This window comes from Pteronotus mesoamericanus, unplaced genomic scaffold (assembly GCF_021234165.1).
Source record: "Pteronotus mesoamericanus isolate MK-2021 breed Mesoamerican mustached bat unplaced genomic scaffold, CSHL_Meso_final contig_269, whole genome shotgun sequence".
Lineage (NCBI taxonomy): Eukaryota > Metazoa > Chordata > Mammalia > Chiroptera > Mormoopidae > Pteronotus > Pteronotus mesoamericanus.
In genome coordinates, this window is record NW_026555114.1 from 517,431 (window position 1) to 535,217 (window position 17,787).

A 17,787-nucleotide genomic window follows, 5' to 3' on the forward strand; every position below is an offset into this window, starting at 1 on the left:
GCAAAAGAATTGGGAGCATTTTTAGGTGATAAAAAATTTATGTAGGGCCAGGGAGAATCAAGCAAAATGAGATTCAGCTGGAAGGGATGGTAAAAGGCTCAGAGAACTTGTGACTGCGGGAGGAGTCAGTGTTCCTTAAATAAAGAGGGTTCAGCTAGCAGGCAGCAACTCTGACTTCACATTCATATTGAAGCAGGCTTTCCAGCTGTTCTAGGCAGCCAGATCAATAAAATCAGAGGTGACTTAATGCCAGAAAATTCAGAATTCAAAGGATTTCTCTTTTCCTTCTTTACATTTATTTTATATTGATGTGGAATGTTAGCTTCAGTAACTGAGATGAGAAATTGCCAGGTTTAGATTCTGGTTTATGACACTCTATTGAACAGTGTCCTTGGAAGACATCCCCCTTGGTTTCTCAGTTTTCACATCTGTAGAATGGAGCTATTCTACAGGAAGGAAAACAGTTTCAGTATTTATCAAACATTGTGAATGAAGAGTCATCATAAGTGCTTTGAATAGCCTAAACAGCACATCCTATTAGAAGTGAATTTATATCCCATGTATTTGAAAGTGCAGTTGATTGCCTTATCAGATTGAACAATTGGACTACTTTTGAATGATGGGTATTCAGCGCAATGTGGTAGATTTTATTTTTAGCCACATAAATGGAATATTTAACTCATATACAGTCTCTTCCTTGATTGTCTGTTTTTGTGCAGACCATGCATCTAGCTTTCTAGTGTATCACAATAGTATGCAGTATGCCACATTGACCATATTCTTAAATTGATCCAATAGCCCCTGTATAAGCTAACAGAATATATAAATAATCATTATCGACATGGCTAAGTGTTTACCTGGTAAAAGAGAATTTATCCTTCCTTCTCTGCTCATCTCCCCTCCAGCCCCACAGAGTCTTATTATACCAAAAAGGATAGCTGCCTCTAAGCTTGCCTCTTACATGATTGATTTGGTGCCATTCCTTTAAAAACTGGAGATGTTGGGAGTTTTTCATACCCCATACTGTGTAGATGGCGCACAATTTCTATAACAAAGCAGCAGGGGGCTCCCTATGAGAGCTCGAGAATTGCTGATGGAGAAGGGCTGCCTTTTTGTTGGTGGTGGTCTTTTTCAAATCAGGCCCTTTTCTGCTGACAACTTGGCCCTCATCCTGTGAAAACTCCCTACGGGATTAGAGTGTAGCTACAGAAGCAGTGAGACCGTTTTATTAGTTTAAGAAATTGGTTAACAGTTGAGAGAGATTATACCAGTTTCTGAATTCCAGAGACCTACATAGATGGAACTGAGATTGCTTTGGTTATAGGGTTCTTCTCTCTGAACTAAGTGAAGTGAGGTTTATGGGAAGGGACAGTACAGGTGACTGCTTTCTTTAGAATCCTTTATATCTTAAAAGAAAGACTTTCCTATATGCTCATTAGCACCTACATTTAGTTTTCTTAGTTTCACCTCTGTCTGCTCTAGAACCTATGCATACTTTCTGTTTGTTGATGAGGGCCCAGTGCATTATAACTAATGCCATCTTGTAAAATGAAACCTGTTCCCCCAAGTGAGAGGCTCAAAGAATCCAAACAGCAAAGGTGTCGGTTTTTGCACCCGGAGGTTGCTCTTGCTGCCTTATGAATTCACTCTGTGATACAGGTTTGATGCAGAGAGCATTGCTACTCACAAATCACACGAGGTATACAGTTTGTGTGCAGTGATATGTCACAGCTTTTTATTTATATGGCCAGCTCTGTCTAGTCTGCTCCTTTCACTGCCATGGAAAGTGCATCATTTTCCTCCCTCTCTCCTCCTTCCCACATATCATCAACACCACCCACTATGTTCTGCCCATTAAGTCCTCTGTGTGCCAGAAAAGCCCAACAATGATTAAATGCTGATAAAAGAATGTTAGAAGGTTAAGATATCAACCAATCAAGCCTTTACAGTACTCCTAAACTGTGGGTGGTAAGTATAACTTTGCCCTTTTAACATTGGAAGTAAGGGGTTTTATTTGTTTTTTTTTTTTCAGTTGAGGAAATGACTGACACCATATTAAGAAACAAAAAGAGTTGGTGGCAAAGACCAAAGAGAATGCGGGAGACTGACTTTGCAGTTTCCAAAAATAACCTAGTCTTTCTTTCACAATTTTGGCACATTCTTTATTGGGAAAGTCTAGGGCTAGCCAAATTTAGGTAAGGTTTTATGTATGAGATGCCTAGAGTTTTTAAGCTTACAGCAGTTTTAAAACGTCATTATTACCTTAAACTCTTTAAAAGTGTTAATTAATTTGTATATACTACAACACTGTAGTCTTAGAATCATTTATCATTACATTCCTGCATGATTTTCAGTTCCTTTAAGCTCCTGAACTACAAAACACCCTCTTTCCAACACTAACACCAACACCGGCACTGGCACCGGCACCAGCACCAGCACCAGCACCACAACTCTCCCACCCAGATCTATGGGAGGAAGAGCACGGTGCAAGAGATTTAGAAAGGCAGCTTGGGAACCCACTGGCTTTTTTTCTTTGGAGGAGAATTTGTAGGTTCATCACATATTCTACAGAAGCAGTTAAGGTGGGAGGAGCTATAGAATCAACTTACATGGACCTCCTTCTTACATTTTTATTAAAGTAGGAACAAGAAAGAAGATTCTCTAAGAACCTTGTCAAGAATTTATATTTCATGTTGAAGCTTAATATAGCATAAATTAATCTTCACGAGCCTGTGTTTTATTACTACTCTGCATTATTTTTTTGTCATAGAGCTATAAAAAAAAATCTATGGTAAATATGTTTCAACCCTTTCCATCAACAGTTGCTGTGGTGAGGTAGGTCAGGAGGCATGCCTCTTTGGAGGCACCCTGGAGGTTGAAGGGTAATGAGCACTTAATTATGTCTGCTGAATGCCAGAGCTGCCAAATTGGAGCTCCTCATGACTGGTCTGTATCTGCTCTGACAATTCTTTTATTATGACTTTTACTAACCTATCAGTAACTAACTGTGGTTGTTTAATTACAGAGGGAACATCCCCACGCTAAACAGGTACCGTATGTTTAGTTTTTTTTTTCCAATTAAAAGCACCTTTTTGTCATTTAGAATAATGAAATCAGAGGAAAAAATAGCACTACAATAGACAAACTAATATGCTGTTTTCTGCTAAGGAATCAGTCCTCAGCTCCTCTATGGATGTACTGGGTTGGCCAAAAAGTTCATTTGGTTTTTTTTTTCTGTAAGATGGCTCTAGTAGCACTTAGTTGTCTTTAACTTCATCCATACAATTTTGTTAGATTGTATTGTGACAGCTGTCATATCAGCATGCATTTAAAAAAAAAGAAACTTTTCAAGATTGGTTAATTTTTCTGTAGCCATTTTAATATTGAAGATGGAAGAAAATTCACAACATTTTTAGCATATTATGCTTTATTATTTCAAGAAAGGTTAAAAAGGCAACTGAAACAAAAAAAGATTTGTGTAGTGTATGGACAAGGTGCTATGCCTGATTGACCATGTCAAAAGTGGTTCATGAAGTTTCATGATGGAAATTCCTCGCTCGACAATGCTCCATGGTCTAGTAGACCAGTTGAAGTTGATAGCGATCAGATTGAGACATTAATTGAGAGCCATCAACATTATACCACGTGAGAGATAGCCGACATACTCAAAATATCCAAATCAATAAAGTTATTGGTGCAAATGAAAAATGTGTACTCTTAGGCCAACCCAATACTAAGTTATTCTTTCTGTTTGGAAAACATGTCTTCAGCTTTTCTTTAGCTCTCCAAAAAGCAATACTTGAAAAACCTTAGTATGGAAGAGCTCTCTGCTAGCTGTATATGGTAGGGGAGATTTCTGCTTGATGTTCAGCTTTGCTGCAACATCTTTTCTTTCTTTCCTTTTTTTTTTTTTTGGCTAAGTTACATGTGTAGTGTGGGGCTTTCAAAGGAGAACCCCTTAAAGTTACTCCTATCCTCACAAATTGTTCCTAAATTTTTTCAATTTTGAGTTTCTCTTTTTTGCTTCTCCTATTAGAGGAATGCAAATGCAGAAATAGCTGATCTCATGTTTTATCAGTTTGTTAGCTATTTTCCTAAACTGTTAAAGTATTATAATAATATGAAACTCAAGTTTTATTTCAGACTTATAATAAGATTCATGTTGGAAAAGTATATTTACATTTTGATGTATATACCCCTGGGAAGAGGTTTCCATGCCATTATAGCACAAGTAATATTTTAGTATTTTAAGTTCCTCCTGCTTCTGAGCCAAGCAAGGAAACACAATGCAAGTTTGAGAGGAAAGCAATTCTGATTGGTATTGAATCCTCAAAATGCTAAAACAATATTAAGTTGGTGGTGAGCTCTTTGTACACGATCAGTTATACATTGAAATATTTATAGGCTTATGTTTATTTTGTCCCTCTCCCTTTAAATATTTAGTAATCAAAACTCGTTATAGCTTTTAGAGTCCAATTTGGATGGGGAGAGGAAAGGGAGTGCTTTTATTTGATCCTCTTGCCTACCCTTGGAGAATGGGCTTGGTTCATTCCTGCCTGCCTTTAACTATCCTGGCCCATGAACATAGTACTTAGGGAAACTGAATAGTGGGTATTTCCCATGGGGTTCAGTTGAGTGAAAAAGATATTTAACCCCATGTTTGCCGCAAGCACACCCTGTTAGCTTATTCAGAGGGAGTTCCCTTTAAGTGTTATCTGGAACCCTTTTATCTTTCCTGTCTAACACCAGGCAGGTAGAAAGATTTAATGCCTCACAAACTTGCTCCTTTAGTAAATATATTTGGTGATCCTAGAAAAGGGATGATGGCATTTCGTGAATTCGTATAACTCTGAATCCAGTTTCTAGTGAGCACCATGTGTGAGACTTGCTTGCTATGTGTTTCATTTGTTTGTTTCATTCATGGTATCAATGGTTTCCTCTCCCACTCTGCCTTTCTATTCTCCAGTACTGTCAAAATATGAAGTACCTTCTTCATAGTCATCATTTGCCAGAGGACTAAAAACCTGGAGTGTCAGTCTCTATAGTCTGTGTGAGCAGTACTTCCATTTTATAAAAAAAATTCCATTGCCTTTTATAATTACATTTTGCAGTACAGTATGTACCCAGATCGCAAGTCCACATTGCTGGCTCTCTTCCCCCTGCAGCATTGCAGGTGGTGCACTTAAGGAGATTTTGGGACAGCTCCCCAAAGTTCAAGTGTCATTGCCTTACTTTGAACTTGCTTCTAATCAGTATGCTAGTAACATGTCAGGCAAGTCCTAGAGGCATCCTTCAGCTTGATCCTTCCTAACAGACTGCTCTGATTGACTGGGCATTGGAAACATACTTTATAGTATTATTTATCAGTACGTACTAGTGAGGTGCATCAAGGAATATACGGATTCATTATGTTTTTAGAGTGAACAATCGGTTCAGTTCTCTTTGAGCATCTCCATTTAACACTTGTTCGTTATGCTTACACATACTGTGAGACCCATGCTCTGCCCTTTCGTATCCTGCTGGGATTTATCAAGGGCTTTGGTAAAGGTATGCTTGTTTTGGTTTAGAAGTGTTTAAATATAAAATGGAAATTTTGCAGTTTGGGGATGAAAATGTCTCTCTTTCAAAAAGGGAGGAGCTATAATCCTTATAACTGCTATCTCTATCAGCCCATTAAAGAAGAAAGTAAATACCTCTTAAGTTTCTTTTATAGACTGTGACTTGTTTCTATATGGTAAATAATGTTTTTATAATGATTTACTAAACCATTCCAAATGACTTAGAGTCGTTGTTGTACATGCATCTCTCTGTCTGTAAACACTTAATCTATTACTATTCTGAGAGAAAAAGTGCCTGAAATGTTGCCTAGGTACAATTCCCTTGGATTGCTTACTTCCTTTTAAAATGAGGAATGTTTTAGGGAAGGGGAAGATGCAGGATGGTTTTTAACCCCTATGTGCTATTTATTCATCAGATATGCCATAATATCATTGTATTAAAGCTACCATGAAATTCCTGATAGTCCTTAGGTTTTTATTTGGAGAAATTTTGGAGTGCTAACAATATAGTCAGTGTGTGCTTGTGTGGGGGGCGGGGGTAGAATTCAAATGAAAGGGTTAATATGAATGTAGCAAAACAGCCTTATCCATAGTGGGTAAAAAACCAAATCTGCTCTGCAACCTGACCCTATTTCAGAGTTTCCCCCTAGTTCCTTTTCCCTATTGTTACTCTCCAGTCCTTGCCCCTACCCTCCTTATCTAACACATTTGATTGAATTACCATTTAGAATGTCCTTCTCCTCCAACCTCAACCACTATGGCATGACTCATGTAGCTAATGTCAGCGATGTGCTGTTGGACAACTCATTCACTCCACCATGTCAGCGGATGGGCGGAATGGTCTCTTTTCGGACTTTTGAAGATTTTGTCAGGTAAGACACTGTGGAGCTGTATCTGTACAAGAGGAGCAATAGGCGTCTGTGTTTTGGTGTCTCAGGTTTCTGCCAAATGAATAAAGGTCCCCTGAAGAGCTGTGAGCCAGCTAGGGAGATACAGCCTTTGCTGTATATGCCCTTGGAGAGGTATATGTCCTTCCATTTCTACCTCTCATTCAGACTCTACAAGCCTCAACTTGTTATATGAGCCTGGTCAGAAAAAAAGAAACAAACAAAAACCATCTTTTCCTTGGGAGCTAACAGAAGAAGCTGTCTGCTCTGTGATGAGTGAAATGTCAGGAGAAATTAAACACAACACTAGAGTGAGCCCCACCAGAGACGATACATCTTTTGATTAAATGCATTCAGCATCTATCTCTTGATGTATACTGATGCATTACCCTAGGGGGAGGGGTAATTACATTGGTCTGTCACTGCTCCAGTCCCAGGCTCTTTCTTTTACTTTAAGACTGATGATGACAGCAGTGCTCATATCTTACATACGAAAAAAACAAAACAAGAAAGCTTTAGATCATTCTTTTTTAAAAAGAAAAAAATATATGGTTTATTAAAGTTGAAACAATCCATCCTCCTAATTTCTACCACTTGGTGAAATTTTGCATATCACCTCTTGCCACTGGTGATTTTATTCAGTTGACTATTGAGCACAGGGTAGGGTAGATTATTCTTTTAGACTGAGCTGGCAATGGCAGCGTTAGTTTTCTGCCACTTGGATTTTCATGGTGGGTGTTTTTTTGCTGGTATTTTTCAGGATCTTTGATGAAGTGATGGGCTGCTTCTGTGATTCCCCACCCCAAAGTCCCACATTCCCCGAGGCAGGCCACACGTCTTTGTATGATGAAGACAAGGTATACTATCCCGTTTGGGGGACTACTTTTCTCCTTCAGATACATGACTTGTGCTATTTATATACTGCCTTTCTGATTTTGGAGCATTATAAGGAAGAATGCATCTTTTTACCCTACTTTATATTATATAATTTTATATGCCTCATCCAAGTATTTTTGGAAACTGGTAGAATATAAATTCTAACCTTTAAAAAATAAAACAAAACCTATTAATCCTGGAATCCATAGTATAGAATAGGCTCGGCTATATCCATCGTAGCTGGCTCTAGGTCTCTGAATATTGTTTCAGAGACCTCTCAGCTTTGGTTGCTTCAATTTGTACATAGTGATGGCTTGTATGTTTGTACGGTGGTGCTGTTGCAGTCTTCAGGAAATGATAGACTTTAGACAGCAAAAAAATAAATACATACGTGTTTTGTTTAAAACTTTGTCCTGGTATTTAAATCCTTTATTTTCATTTCTCAGTAAACAAATTACTTTTTTTGTTGTTGTTTTTCCCTACCAGGTTATTTTTCTGTGGTTTGACACTCCGACTGTATGATAAATCGTTAGGAAATGTATTATGTGGGAATATGTTCAGGTGGCTCCTTTCCACTTACTTTTTTTTTGCATTCTGTGAAGAGATATGGCAGGTGGTTTCATTCCCATTTTATGGGTGAAAAAGTTGAGACACAGTGGTCTTCAAGTTTACCAAGATTTGGGGCTACCTCTAGCTAATGCCTTGGCTGCCTTATCTTTTTTTTTAAAGTTTTTTTTTATTTATTGACTTGAGAGAGAGTGGGATGGGAGAGAGACATCAATTTCTTGTTCCACTTATTTATGTATTCATGCATTGAATCTTGTACGTGCCCTAGCCAGGGACTGAATTTGTAATATGACATATCATGGCAATGCTCTAACCAACTGAGTTACCTACCCAGCCAGGACTGCTGCCTTATCTTTGAAAAATTAAATGTTTTACTTTATTTAATCTCCATTGTGGATGTTGGGTAGTGGATTCAATTTGCTTATTTGACCTAATGTGCAAATCAAAATGTCCTGTGGTGCATATCTCTTTCTCAGGTATTCTACCAAGTACTGTGACTTTTCTTTGCCTTTATATTAGCCAGCTTCCTAATTTCTTTGTCTTGTGTTCTTGGGTTACAGGTCCCCAGGGATGAACCAATTCACATTCTCAATGTGGCTATCAAGACTGACTGTGATATTGAGGATGACGGGCTGGCAGCAATGTTCAGAGAGTTTACCCAGCAAAATGTAAGCCCTCAGTTGGGTGGGACCTGGCTGTGTATCAGACCACCTTTTTATCAGTTACTACTTGTAAGGTCTATCACTGATGGTGGCCATGCCCTTTACACAGCCTGTGGGGGTAAAATTCCGAAGTGATTTAATAGTATATAATGAATATCTTTTTATGTCAAGAAATGTAGACCTCAACTATGTTTTAAGGAAGGGAAGTTTGGTCCTAAATCTTTCCCAGAGCTCCAGTCTTGAACTCTTAGTCACCTGCTGAATATTTTCCTTGGGTGGCTTACTTCCACCTGTCTAGGTCCACACTTCCATTAGGTTTCTTTTGTGTCCTTCCCTCCCCTCCCTTAAAAATATCAGTTATACTTCCGTTCTCCTTTAAGTGTTGTGTAACTTGTGTATCTCACACTGACATCAAACTCTGAAGTTTAAACCTAAATTTCTATCATTTTCCTTCACCTCTTCTGACTCCCCCACAACCTGCTCCACCTCCACCCCTCAAAAAAACAGAAACCCCAATTAACCAGGCCCTTTACACCCAGTTATTCAGAAATCATTGACTTCCTTTTTTTCCTTGCCATTACGTGATGCTGCTCCTCTACCACAATCTATACGTGCTTATTTGTATCTGGTCAGTCACCAAGGTCTGTTTTTCCTTTGCAGTGTCTCTTTCCCTGCCTCCCTTTCTTTTTAGTTTTTTAATTCCCACTACCGTCTCTCTAGTTTAAAACCTTACTCACCTCACACCAGAGACACTACAACAGGTTTACTTGTGATCTACCTGTATTCCTTCACTCGAGATAATTCCCTCCAGATAATTTCCATTCTGTTCAACACCACACAAAATTAAATGTCCACAATGCCCTTTTACCAATTTATTCTCCCGCTCAGCAGTGATTCTCTGTTACCTTCAAGATGCCTCCTTGGTGTTTAACATCAGCCTGTGGATGAAAGCTAAAAGTCTAGCCTTCACTACTCCATGAAAGTACAAAAGTCTCTATGCCTCCTCTCTTCTACTGCCCCTCGCCTGGAATGTTTCTCTCTCTCTCTTTTTAAATCCTGCTTGTTTTAAGACTGTATCAAATTTTACCTCTTCTATGAGTACTTCTCTGAGTAGCCCTAACTAAAATTTGTGGGGTTTTTTCCTTGAATTTTTAATTGGTCAGCATACATTTATTAGCAATAATGAATACTTTCTATATATAAAGAATTTAAATTTTTTTATTTGCATCTCCCCACAATCCCATGGGGCTAGACTAGTTAGGAATTACTCCAATTGTGCACATAGGGGAAAGCTCAATCTTAGAGAGATTAATTAAGGCCCCTTGATCACCAATTGGTAGATGATAAAGCAACAATTAGCATTGAATGCTTTGATTCTACCCCTAGTGGGGCACAGGTCTAGGTGCTGTAGTAAATAGTACATTTTTAGCCCTGAAGATGCTTATAGTCTAGTTGGAGGGACTGGTTAGGTATGCTTAAAAGGATAGTCTCCATACAGTTACATTTCATTGCACTATATGATAGATGCCAAAGTGGCCTCTTCAACTGCCCTTTTGACAAGACCTGAGTGTTTTCTTTGAGTAGGAAGCACCTAACTATAGTGTTTGTTGTAAAGAAAGAATGGGATAGATTTTTTTAAAAACTTAATTAGCAGTATAAACAATGAGTGTCATAGGCACTCACATCATGCAATGCTAATGGTAGATACCTGAGAAAAGATGGTAACTTTGTGCTTAACATGAGTCTTAGCAATTACTTCATGTTGCTCTGGGACTATGGTGGCCAACAAGAAGAAAAGTACTTAAAGAGAAGTGAAAATAGGGAACATGCCTGGGAATTTTTCTTTAGTAAAGAAATTTACCATACCTTTCTTTTTGCCTTTGTCTTGTGACCACATAAAATTAACCCGAGACCAAGAACCAAAGCAACCTTAGCTTTAAGAGTCCTAATGTTGTTCATGGCTGCTGAGGCTGCTGCTTGCTGAAATCTGAAATTTTCTTTCCCGCTTTTGATACACCAGTTGCCCTCTTTGATTGATTTGACTTCAGCTGTAGGCTTTTTATTACCCTCAGATCTCAGTGCTGTATAAATCATCACATGTTGATTTAAAGAAGCAGTTTCTTCCTCTTCATTACATTAATTTTTAACATTAATTAGCAGTAAGATATTACCTTTTGCCTTTCCTGGAGTTGTAAACTGAGGCACAGAGAAATCCAGTGTCTTTGCCTGTGGCTATTCAGAAGGCTAAGAGTAGACTGTGCCAACATTTCCAAGCCGCAAGAAGCTGTGAACTGTATCAAGTACTGTGCTTATCCAGGAATATTGGGCATTTTCATGTCCTTGTTTTGAAAAAGAATGTAAAAATAAAAAAAGGAAAAACAATTTTTTAAAAAAGCTGAAATGATAACTAGTTTTGTTTTTCACTTCATGATCATGCTTCTAGCAGTTTAGAAGAAGTTTCTTTTTTTTAAAGCACACATTAAACTATCGAATAGGTTGATCCAAATTGTCCAAATAATCTTCTAGTCCCAGCATGTCTTTTTTTCCTCTCATAGAAATTAGGATCATATATTTGTAAATGACTTGTGGAGGAGATTGAAGCAGTCAGTGTAAATGGAGTTTCTCCAGGTGCTGACGCCTAATCGCTGGGTAATAGCTGTGGACTTGCTGTGAGACCCACATTATTACAATGTAATCAGAATCCTGTTGCTCTGCTGTTATTGTCAGCCACTTGTGGAATTTTAAAAGCAATAACAATTTTGACTTTAAATCATGGCATTATTAAAGTTATTTTCTTCCCTTGCCTGAACATAGCTATTGATGCTTGTCTTTGAAGGACTTGGCTGTGGTGGAATTCTTTGTTGGCATCAGAAGTGTTTCTGTTCCATGGCACACTGAGAGACTGAGAACCCACCCCACTCTTCCCTCCCTCCCTCTTTTCCTCCCTTCACCCCTCCCTCCCTGCCTCCCTCCCTTCCTTTTGTTTCTTATTGTAGTATTAATACTTGTTTTTTTATAATAATTGTTCTGATGCCAGTACAGATCATTTTTAAATGTGATTAAACCAAAATTAATTTGTATTTGACCAGGGAATTTATTATTAGGGAAATTATTTTTCTAATTATATTTTGCTTATGTTAATTTTATTTCTAAGTAAATGCCATAGCAGAAATGGTTCTCCAGTAGGGGGAAATGGCCTGGGAATGTGCCTATTGATAAGGTGGCACCAACTTGGATTTTAGAAATGCACAGCATCATGAAAGTCAAGAATTACGTTACGAACATATCTCTTGGTTAGAGTTAGAGCAAGGAATATGATAAAGCTAAAGTCTTCGCGTTACTCATATACTCTGCCAGGTCATTTAAATGGTGGTGAGATTGCTTTTCTTCTTGTTGCCACATTGTTAGGAGCCCTTTAAGATCATACTTTTTACTTAGCTCATTAATCTGTTTATTTGTCTCTGTCTTTTGAGATAAATGAGCAGTACAAGAGAGAAGAAAGCTTAGCTCCAAAGGCCCAATACTCATATAAGAGACTCTCTTGAAACTGCTGGTCTCTTTTGCCTTCTAACAAAACTGCTCACCTATGCCAAGTAGAAATAGGAATAATCACTAAATTTAAAAGTCTATTAAATATTACTTTTAGCAATTTTTAAAGATAATTTAAAAAAATACCTTCATGTAAAGCGGCGGGGGGCATGTTTTACTAATAATGAAAAGATCAGGATTTTTTAGGTTAAATTCTAGGAATGCTGTACATGATAGTAGATGCTATCTGTAATCTAAACAACAGTTTAGGATCTGAATTTTCCATTTTATGAAAATTTCTTCTTGTGACCTGAGTGACCTGAATTCACTTAGCCTCTGTTTTATTAGTTATAATTTTCATATTTAAACATACCCACCAATATGATTTCTATAAGCAGAAATTGTGTTAAGGTCTACTTAGATGTGAATCAGACCTTAGAGAATTTAGGTGACTTTATATGACCCTTCTTCCTACACAAAGTTCTGTCTCAGTTTTGTCCAGATGAGTATAAAACCTATTCCATAAGACTGAGTCCCAAGAGCCAGATTGAGGTTTGTTTATTTGCAGGTTTGAAGATACTGAGCCCAGACACAGATAGACAGTGGAAGAGAGTGCTTAGCCCAATTAGAGCCTGACGAGGACTGAATGGGGTAAGACTTAGGATGAATGCAGATCTCATCTATTTTCTGTTTTACATGTTTTTTCATAGAAAGCTACTCTGGTTGAGCATGGAATCCGGCGCCTTACTTTCCTGGTTGCACAAAAGGTATTGGCAATATGTGAATTACACTGCTCTAATATTTCCTATACTGCTGCTAGAATTTTTAAAAATGAATAAATGGAATTATATACTTTTTTTGTAGAGTTTATACACGGAAATAACTGTTTTCTGTAAGTTTAAGAAAAACAATAACTCATCACCTTTAACTCAATTTGGTTTTAAATTTATTACTAATTGCCAGCTTCTGTTTTTCCTTCATTTTTGTCTTTCATTTGAAAGGATTTCAGGAAACAGATCAGCTATGAGGTGGATCAGAGATTTCATGTAAGTAAAAGGAACAATAATGAAATAGTATTTACTGTTATATCCATTTGCCACTGATTATTTAAACATAGAATACGTGGGAGTTATTCAGAAGGGTGGGACTGACGTTTAATCCCTTTTTTTAGACAGTATTATAATGACTGTTCAGTTCTTCTATAGTGTTCAAGCTAAAAGGTTTTTTTTCGGTTTTTTACCCTACAACAAATTCTCACTATATCTCCGAGAAATAATTAAGAATGAGCATGTGCATTTTTCTGAATGAATAAGGTAGAAGCAGGAGCTAACTAGTAATTTCTTCTGCATGCACAGTCAAGTGGTAGTCAAGAACTGCCAGCCCTGACTGGTATGGCTCAGTTGGTTGGGCGTCCTCCTGCAAAGCTAAAGGTTCCTGGTTCTATTCTGGGCCTGCAACCAGGTCCCCAGTAGATTGGGACACATGCAGGAGGCAATCAACCAATGTTTCTCTCCCTCCCTTTCCCCCTCCCTTCTCATCTCTCTAAAAATAAATAAATAGCCCTGGCTGGTGTGGCTCAGTGGATTGAGCGATGGCCTGCGAATCGAATGCTCACTGGATAAGTTCCTAGTCAAGGCACATGCCTGGGTTGCAAGCCAGGTCCCCAGTTGGGGGCTTATTAGAGGCAACTGTTTCTTCCTCACACAATGATGTTTCTCTCCCTCTCTCTTTCCCTTCCCCACTCTCTAGAAATAAATAAGTAAAATCTTTTAAAATAAATATTTTAACTCAAAAAAAAAAAAAGGACTGCCAGTTGTATTTAGAGGTCTTGGATTTTGCCAAAGATAGGATTCAAGTTCTATTATTGAGAACTCTCAATTCTGAAAAACAATAATTTATTACTAAAATGCCTTGGCAGAGCCCAAGTTGATACTTTTTGTCTTACGTTAATTCTAGGAGCAGGAACTAAATAAAAATGGAGCACTAAGTTGCTTGTTCTCTCATGTAACTGAATTATCTGTTAATGTTAATGAGATTAAAATTTTTATTAAAAAGAGCCTGGTATCTGAACTATGGTATACCCATATGATCATATCCAGTATGATGATAACACTAAGGCCAAAAACACAGTTTGCAATCAAGATGTTATTCTCTAAAATGTTTGTAGTAAAAATATTTCTTTAAAAATTTATTCTAATGTAGCCAAGACTCCAGAGGATATTAGGAAGTCTTAAGTTCCCTGATAAGAGTTTTATTTTGTTTTGTTTTAGCAATTAAGATAATTTAATTTTCAAACTCTCTTCATTTGCAATAATGATGATAACATTTGGAATTCTGAAAAGGACTTTCTAAATTCAAGGATCTATACATGGTTGCTTTTATTGCCTTTTTGTTTATTAGGTCTTTAGCACTTGACACATTTTTGTTTTCCTTCTTGCAGTTCACCTTGTTGGTCTAGTCCAGTGGTTTTCAACCTTTTTCATCTCATGGAACACATAAATTAATTACTAAAATTCTGCAGCACACCAAAAAATATATTTTTTCCCAGTCTGACAAAAAAATAGGTATAATTTTGATTCATTTACACCAGATGGCTATTGTTGTGTTGGCTGTTGTTATTTTTTAATTTAACAGTCTCAGGGAAAAGAGGTCATTGCCCCTGACTAAATAGTCAGGTATTGCAGTGTTTTTTAGTTTTTTATTTTTAAAAAAAAATTTTTAAAGATTTTTATTTATTTTTAGAAAGGGGAAGAGAGGGAGAGAAACATCAATGTGTGGTTGCATCTTGCGCGCCCCCCTGCTGGGGACCTGGCCTGCAACCCAGGCATATGCCCTACACTGGGAATCAAACCAACGACCTTTGGTTCGCAGGCTGGTGCTCAATCCACTGAGCCACACCAGCTCAGGCAAGTATTGCAGGTTTTAAAAATTCTTGTAGTACACCAGTGTGTCAAGGCACACCTGTTGAAAATCACTGGTTTAGTCTATAGAGAAACAAGAGAGCCTTCCCTGCAAACTAAAGAGCTAAGATTTTCTGAAATGCTTTAGGAAATGTTGTGGACTGCACAACTCTCCTGTGTTATTGATGTCAGGAAACCAAGCGGAGTGCAGATATATATCAATCAATAACTTCAGATAGGAGACTGGAGGCAGTGAAGAAGTATGAGGAGCTTAAAGAGAACCCTGAGGCTTTAGGAAGAAAAATCCAGAGCTTAGAAAATAAAATTAATACTTGAGGATAGAATATGAGAGCCCATGAATAAATACTATGGCTGGTGGATGCTGATCAGAGCTAAGGTAGACATGCCAGAGCCAGGCCCTGGATTTGGGAAGAGTATTGGGCTAGATTCTTAAGCATAATGTGATTTTTCTTTTCTCACTGATTTTGAGATACTATATTATCTCAAAGGTACTATATTATTTGGGAGAAAAATACTGAATTTGTAAAATTGTTTTCCTTTTTCGTAATGGTTCAGATAGAGTCTTCATGTCTATAGTATATGAACTGGTTTCCTGTAATAAACATTGCATCATAAATTAAAACTCTACTAACATTTTTAAAAAGCCAAAGCAATTAATTATCATGGGCGTTTTTTGGTATGTTTTATACATATAAAAACCCCCTGTCTTATCTCTGAATCTGTGTTATGTCCTAGAGTATGTCTATAGCTTTAAAACATTTTTTTCTCCTCCTATCCCAATATTTCTGGATTTAGGTTAAATAGGGACATGTATAGGCAAAATCTGCTAGGAAATGAGCCCAGCAGTGGGTCTTTCCTGGGAATCATGGTCCAGTTCCTATTTATAGTGACATCAAGTGGGAAATCAGTTACACTATCAAGTGACATGATTTGTCATGAGTGTAGGAAAGGTTGCTTTAGGACTTAGAGAAATTAACATTTAAGTGTAGACTGGATTTTCTCTGCAAAATTGAATGGCAGAGGAATTGGGTTATTTTTATATTAGCCCCTTAGAAATGATTAGTGGTTACACAAGGGGCAAGGGCAACTATTACTGGATTCCATCCAGGATCTACAATAGCCAGGACATCTTAGCATGAGCTGTACAAATCTGGGCTCACTGTCATGGTACTGCTATCAGTTCCTCCGTTGGGGGTAGCTTTCCATTCATGAAGGATGCTCAGCCTCTGTCATGTCACCTGATGTGTGCTTGCCCGTAGTTAGTGTAGTGTGAAAAAGAGGAAGCTTTCCTTGAGTGTTAGAGATGAATCCCTTGATCTCTCTGGCTTCTAGGTAATCCACTGTGATGTATGCAGTCTCCTCTGTTCTACACTGTGAAATCCCTATATTATTGAATAGGAGAGAGAATGCGTACATGGTGGGGCAAGGATAGGAGGAAGGTTACCAAGTTTGGTTCAAGAACAACATTGGCTGGTGTGGAGTGGAGCAGCTGTGCTGTTACATTGTCATCTCTCAGACTGCTTCAGAACAAGAACAAGGCAAAAGAGGGCCAGAGTAGAGGTTCCTGGAGAGTGTGTATTGTTAGATGGGTAGTCAGATGCTAGTGAAGGCTATAAATAAACATCTCCAAAACTTCATTGATATCCACAGTGCCCCTGGAATTTCTGCTGCTACCTTAGTCTCGACTCTATATGGAGCCAGTTCTGAGTAAGCAGTATTTAAAATTCAGCATTAAGGATGCTTAGCGTTGAGTCTGTTCCCATATGCATTTCATTAACTCAAGTACCTATAATGGGATTTGAATAACTGCATAACAATGATATATATACAAAAAGTTTGAGGGAAAATGAGCCTATTCTTCTAAATATCTTCTTCATATGAAAAAAAAAAATGAAGCCTTGAAAACAAAAGAACAGGCTTTTTGAATTTCTGCAGGTATATAAGCTACAGTTCTCTGGTTTCATGTAGTATTAATTCTCTGTTAGTTTCACTCACATTTCAGGTTCCAAGAGGTACAGCAGAAGGTGCTACTTAACTGGAATATAAGTATTATACTTTTTGAAGCTTTCCAATTTTTTTCAACCAAGTGTTTCTTAAGGATACTAAAATGTACATTTTCAGAGCTTCTTCTTATACTTTGCCACCTAAACAAAAGCATTAGGTCCAAAGACTGTGATGAGTTTCTAACAATTTTTCATCTGTTAAGTTTCCTTTTGATTTTTCTTTGTATGATTTCATGAGACTTTTAAAATTCTGCTATAAATCACCTAGGAGATAATTCTGTGTTTACTGATTTTGTGTGAATGGCTCCCACTTTAAAATGAAATGCTTTGAAAGAAAGAGCCCACTAATGAAAACAGTTATCATGGTTAGTAGTTCATTTCTTTAAAAAAAATTTTGATATGTCAGTTATTTCTCAATAAAGCTGAAAAATTTGGTAGTTTTGTTTGCTAGTAGATCAACTGTTAGTTTTTTGGAAGGTTTGGGTTTTTGTTTTAATTACAGTCTATATAATTAGTTCTCAGCATGTTGAGGTAAAAGAGAATTGCACCAGCAAGCTTTCAATTTCTTCATCTCATTAGGTTTTTAACACGATTATTAGTATCATAATCAGCTATGATGTTTTCTGTTGCAGGTTTTCACATTCTCTGATTTGCAGGGTGTCTTGATTGGCTAATTTAGGCAAATTATTTTGATTGTCTTGATGATGGTTGGCTGATTAGAACACAGCAGGAGTATAATTTCTTCCTGAGAAATGTTGCATTCTTTTGTTTTTTGGTATCAGAAC

The 17,787-nt window shown here is 37.5% G+C and overlaps 1 protein-coding gene across 2 annotated transcripts in view; it reads left to right on the forward strand.

Annotated features, from left to right (window-relative positions):
- ACACA (acetyl-CoA carboxylase alpha) overlaps positions 1 to 17,787 on the forward strand; it is a 219,182-nt gene that overhangs the window by 94,634 nt on the left and 106,761 nt on the right. For both annotated transcript variants that reach the window (XM_054574834.1, XM_054574835.1), the window contains exons 30-35: positions 3,026 to 3,049; positions 6,287 to 6,430; positions 7,206 to 7,302; positions 8,449 to 8,556; positions 12,789 to 12,845; positions 13,080 to 13,124. In XM_054574834.1, coding sequence (XP_054430809.1) covers positions 3,026 to 3,049; positions 6,287 to 6,430; positions 7,206 to 7,302; positions 8,449 to 8,556; positions 12,789 to 12,845; positions 13,080 to 13,124 — 475 coding nt within the window. The remainder of the gene's footprint in view (positions 1 to 3,025; positions 3,050 to 6,286; positions 6,431 to 7,205; positions 7,303 to 8,448; positions 8,557 to 12,788; positions 12,846 to 13,079; positions 13,125 to 17,787) is intronic.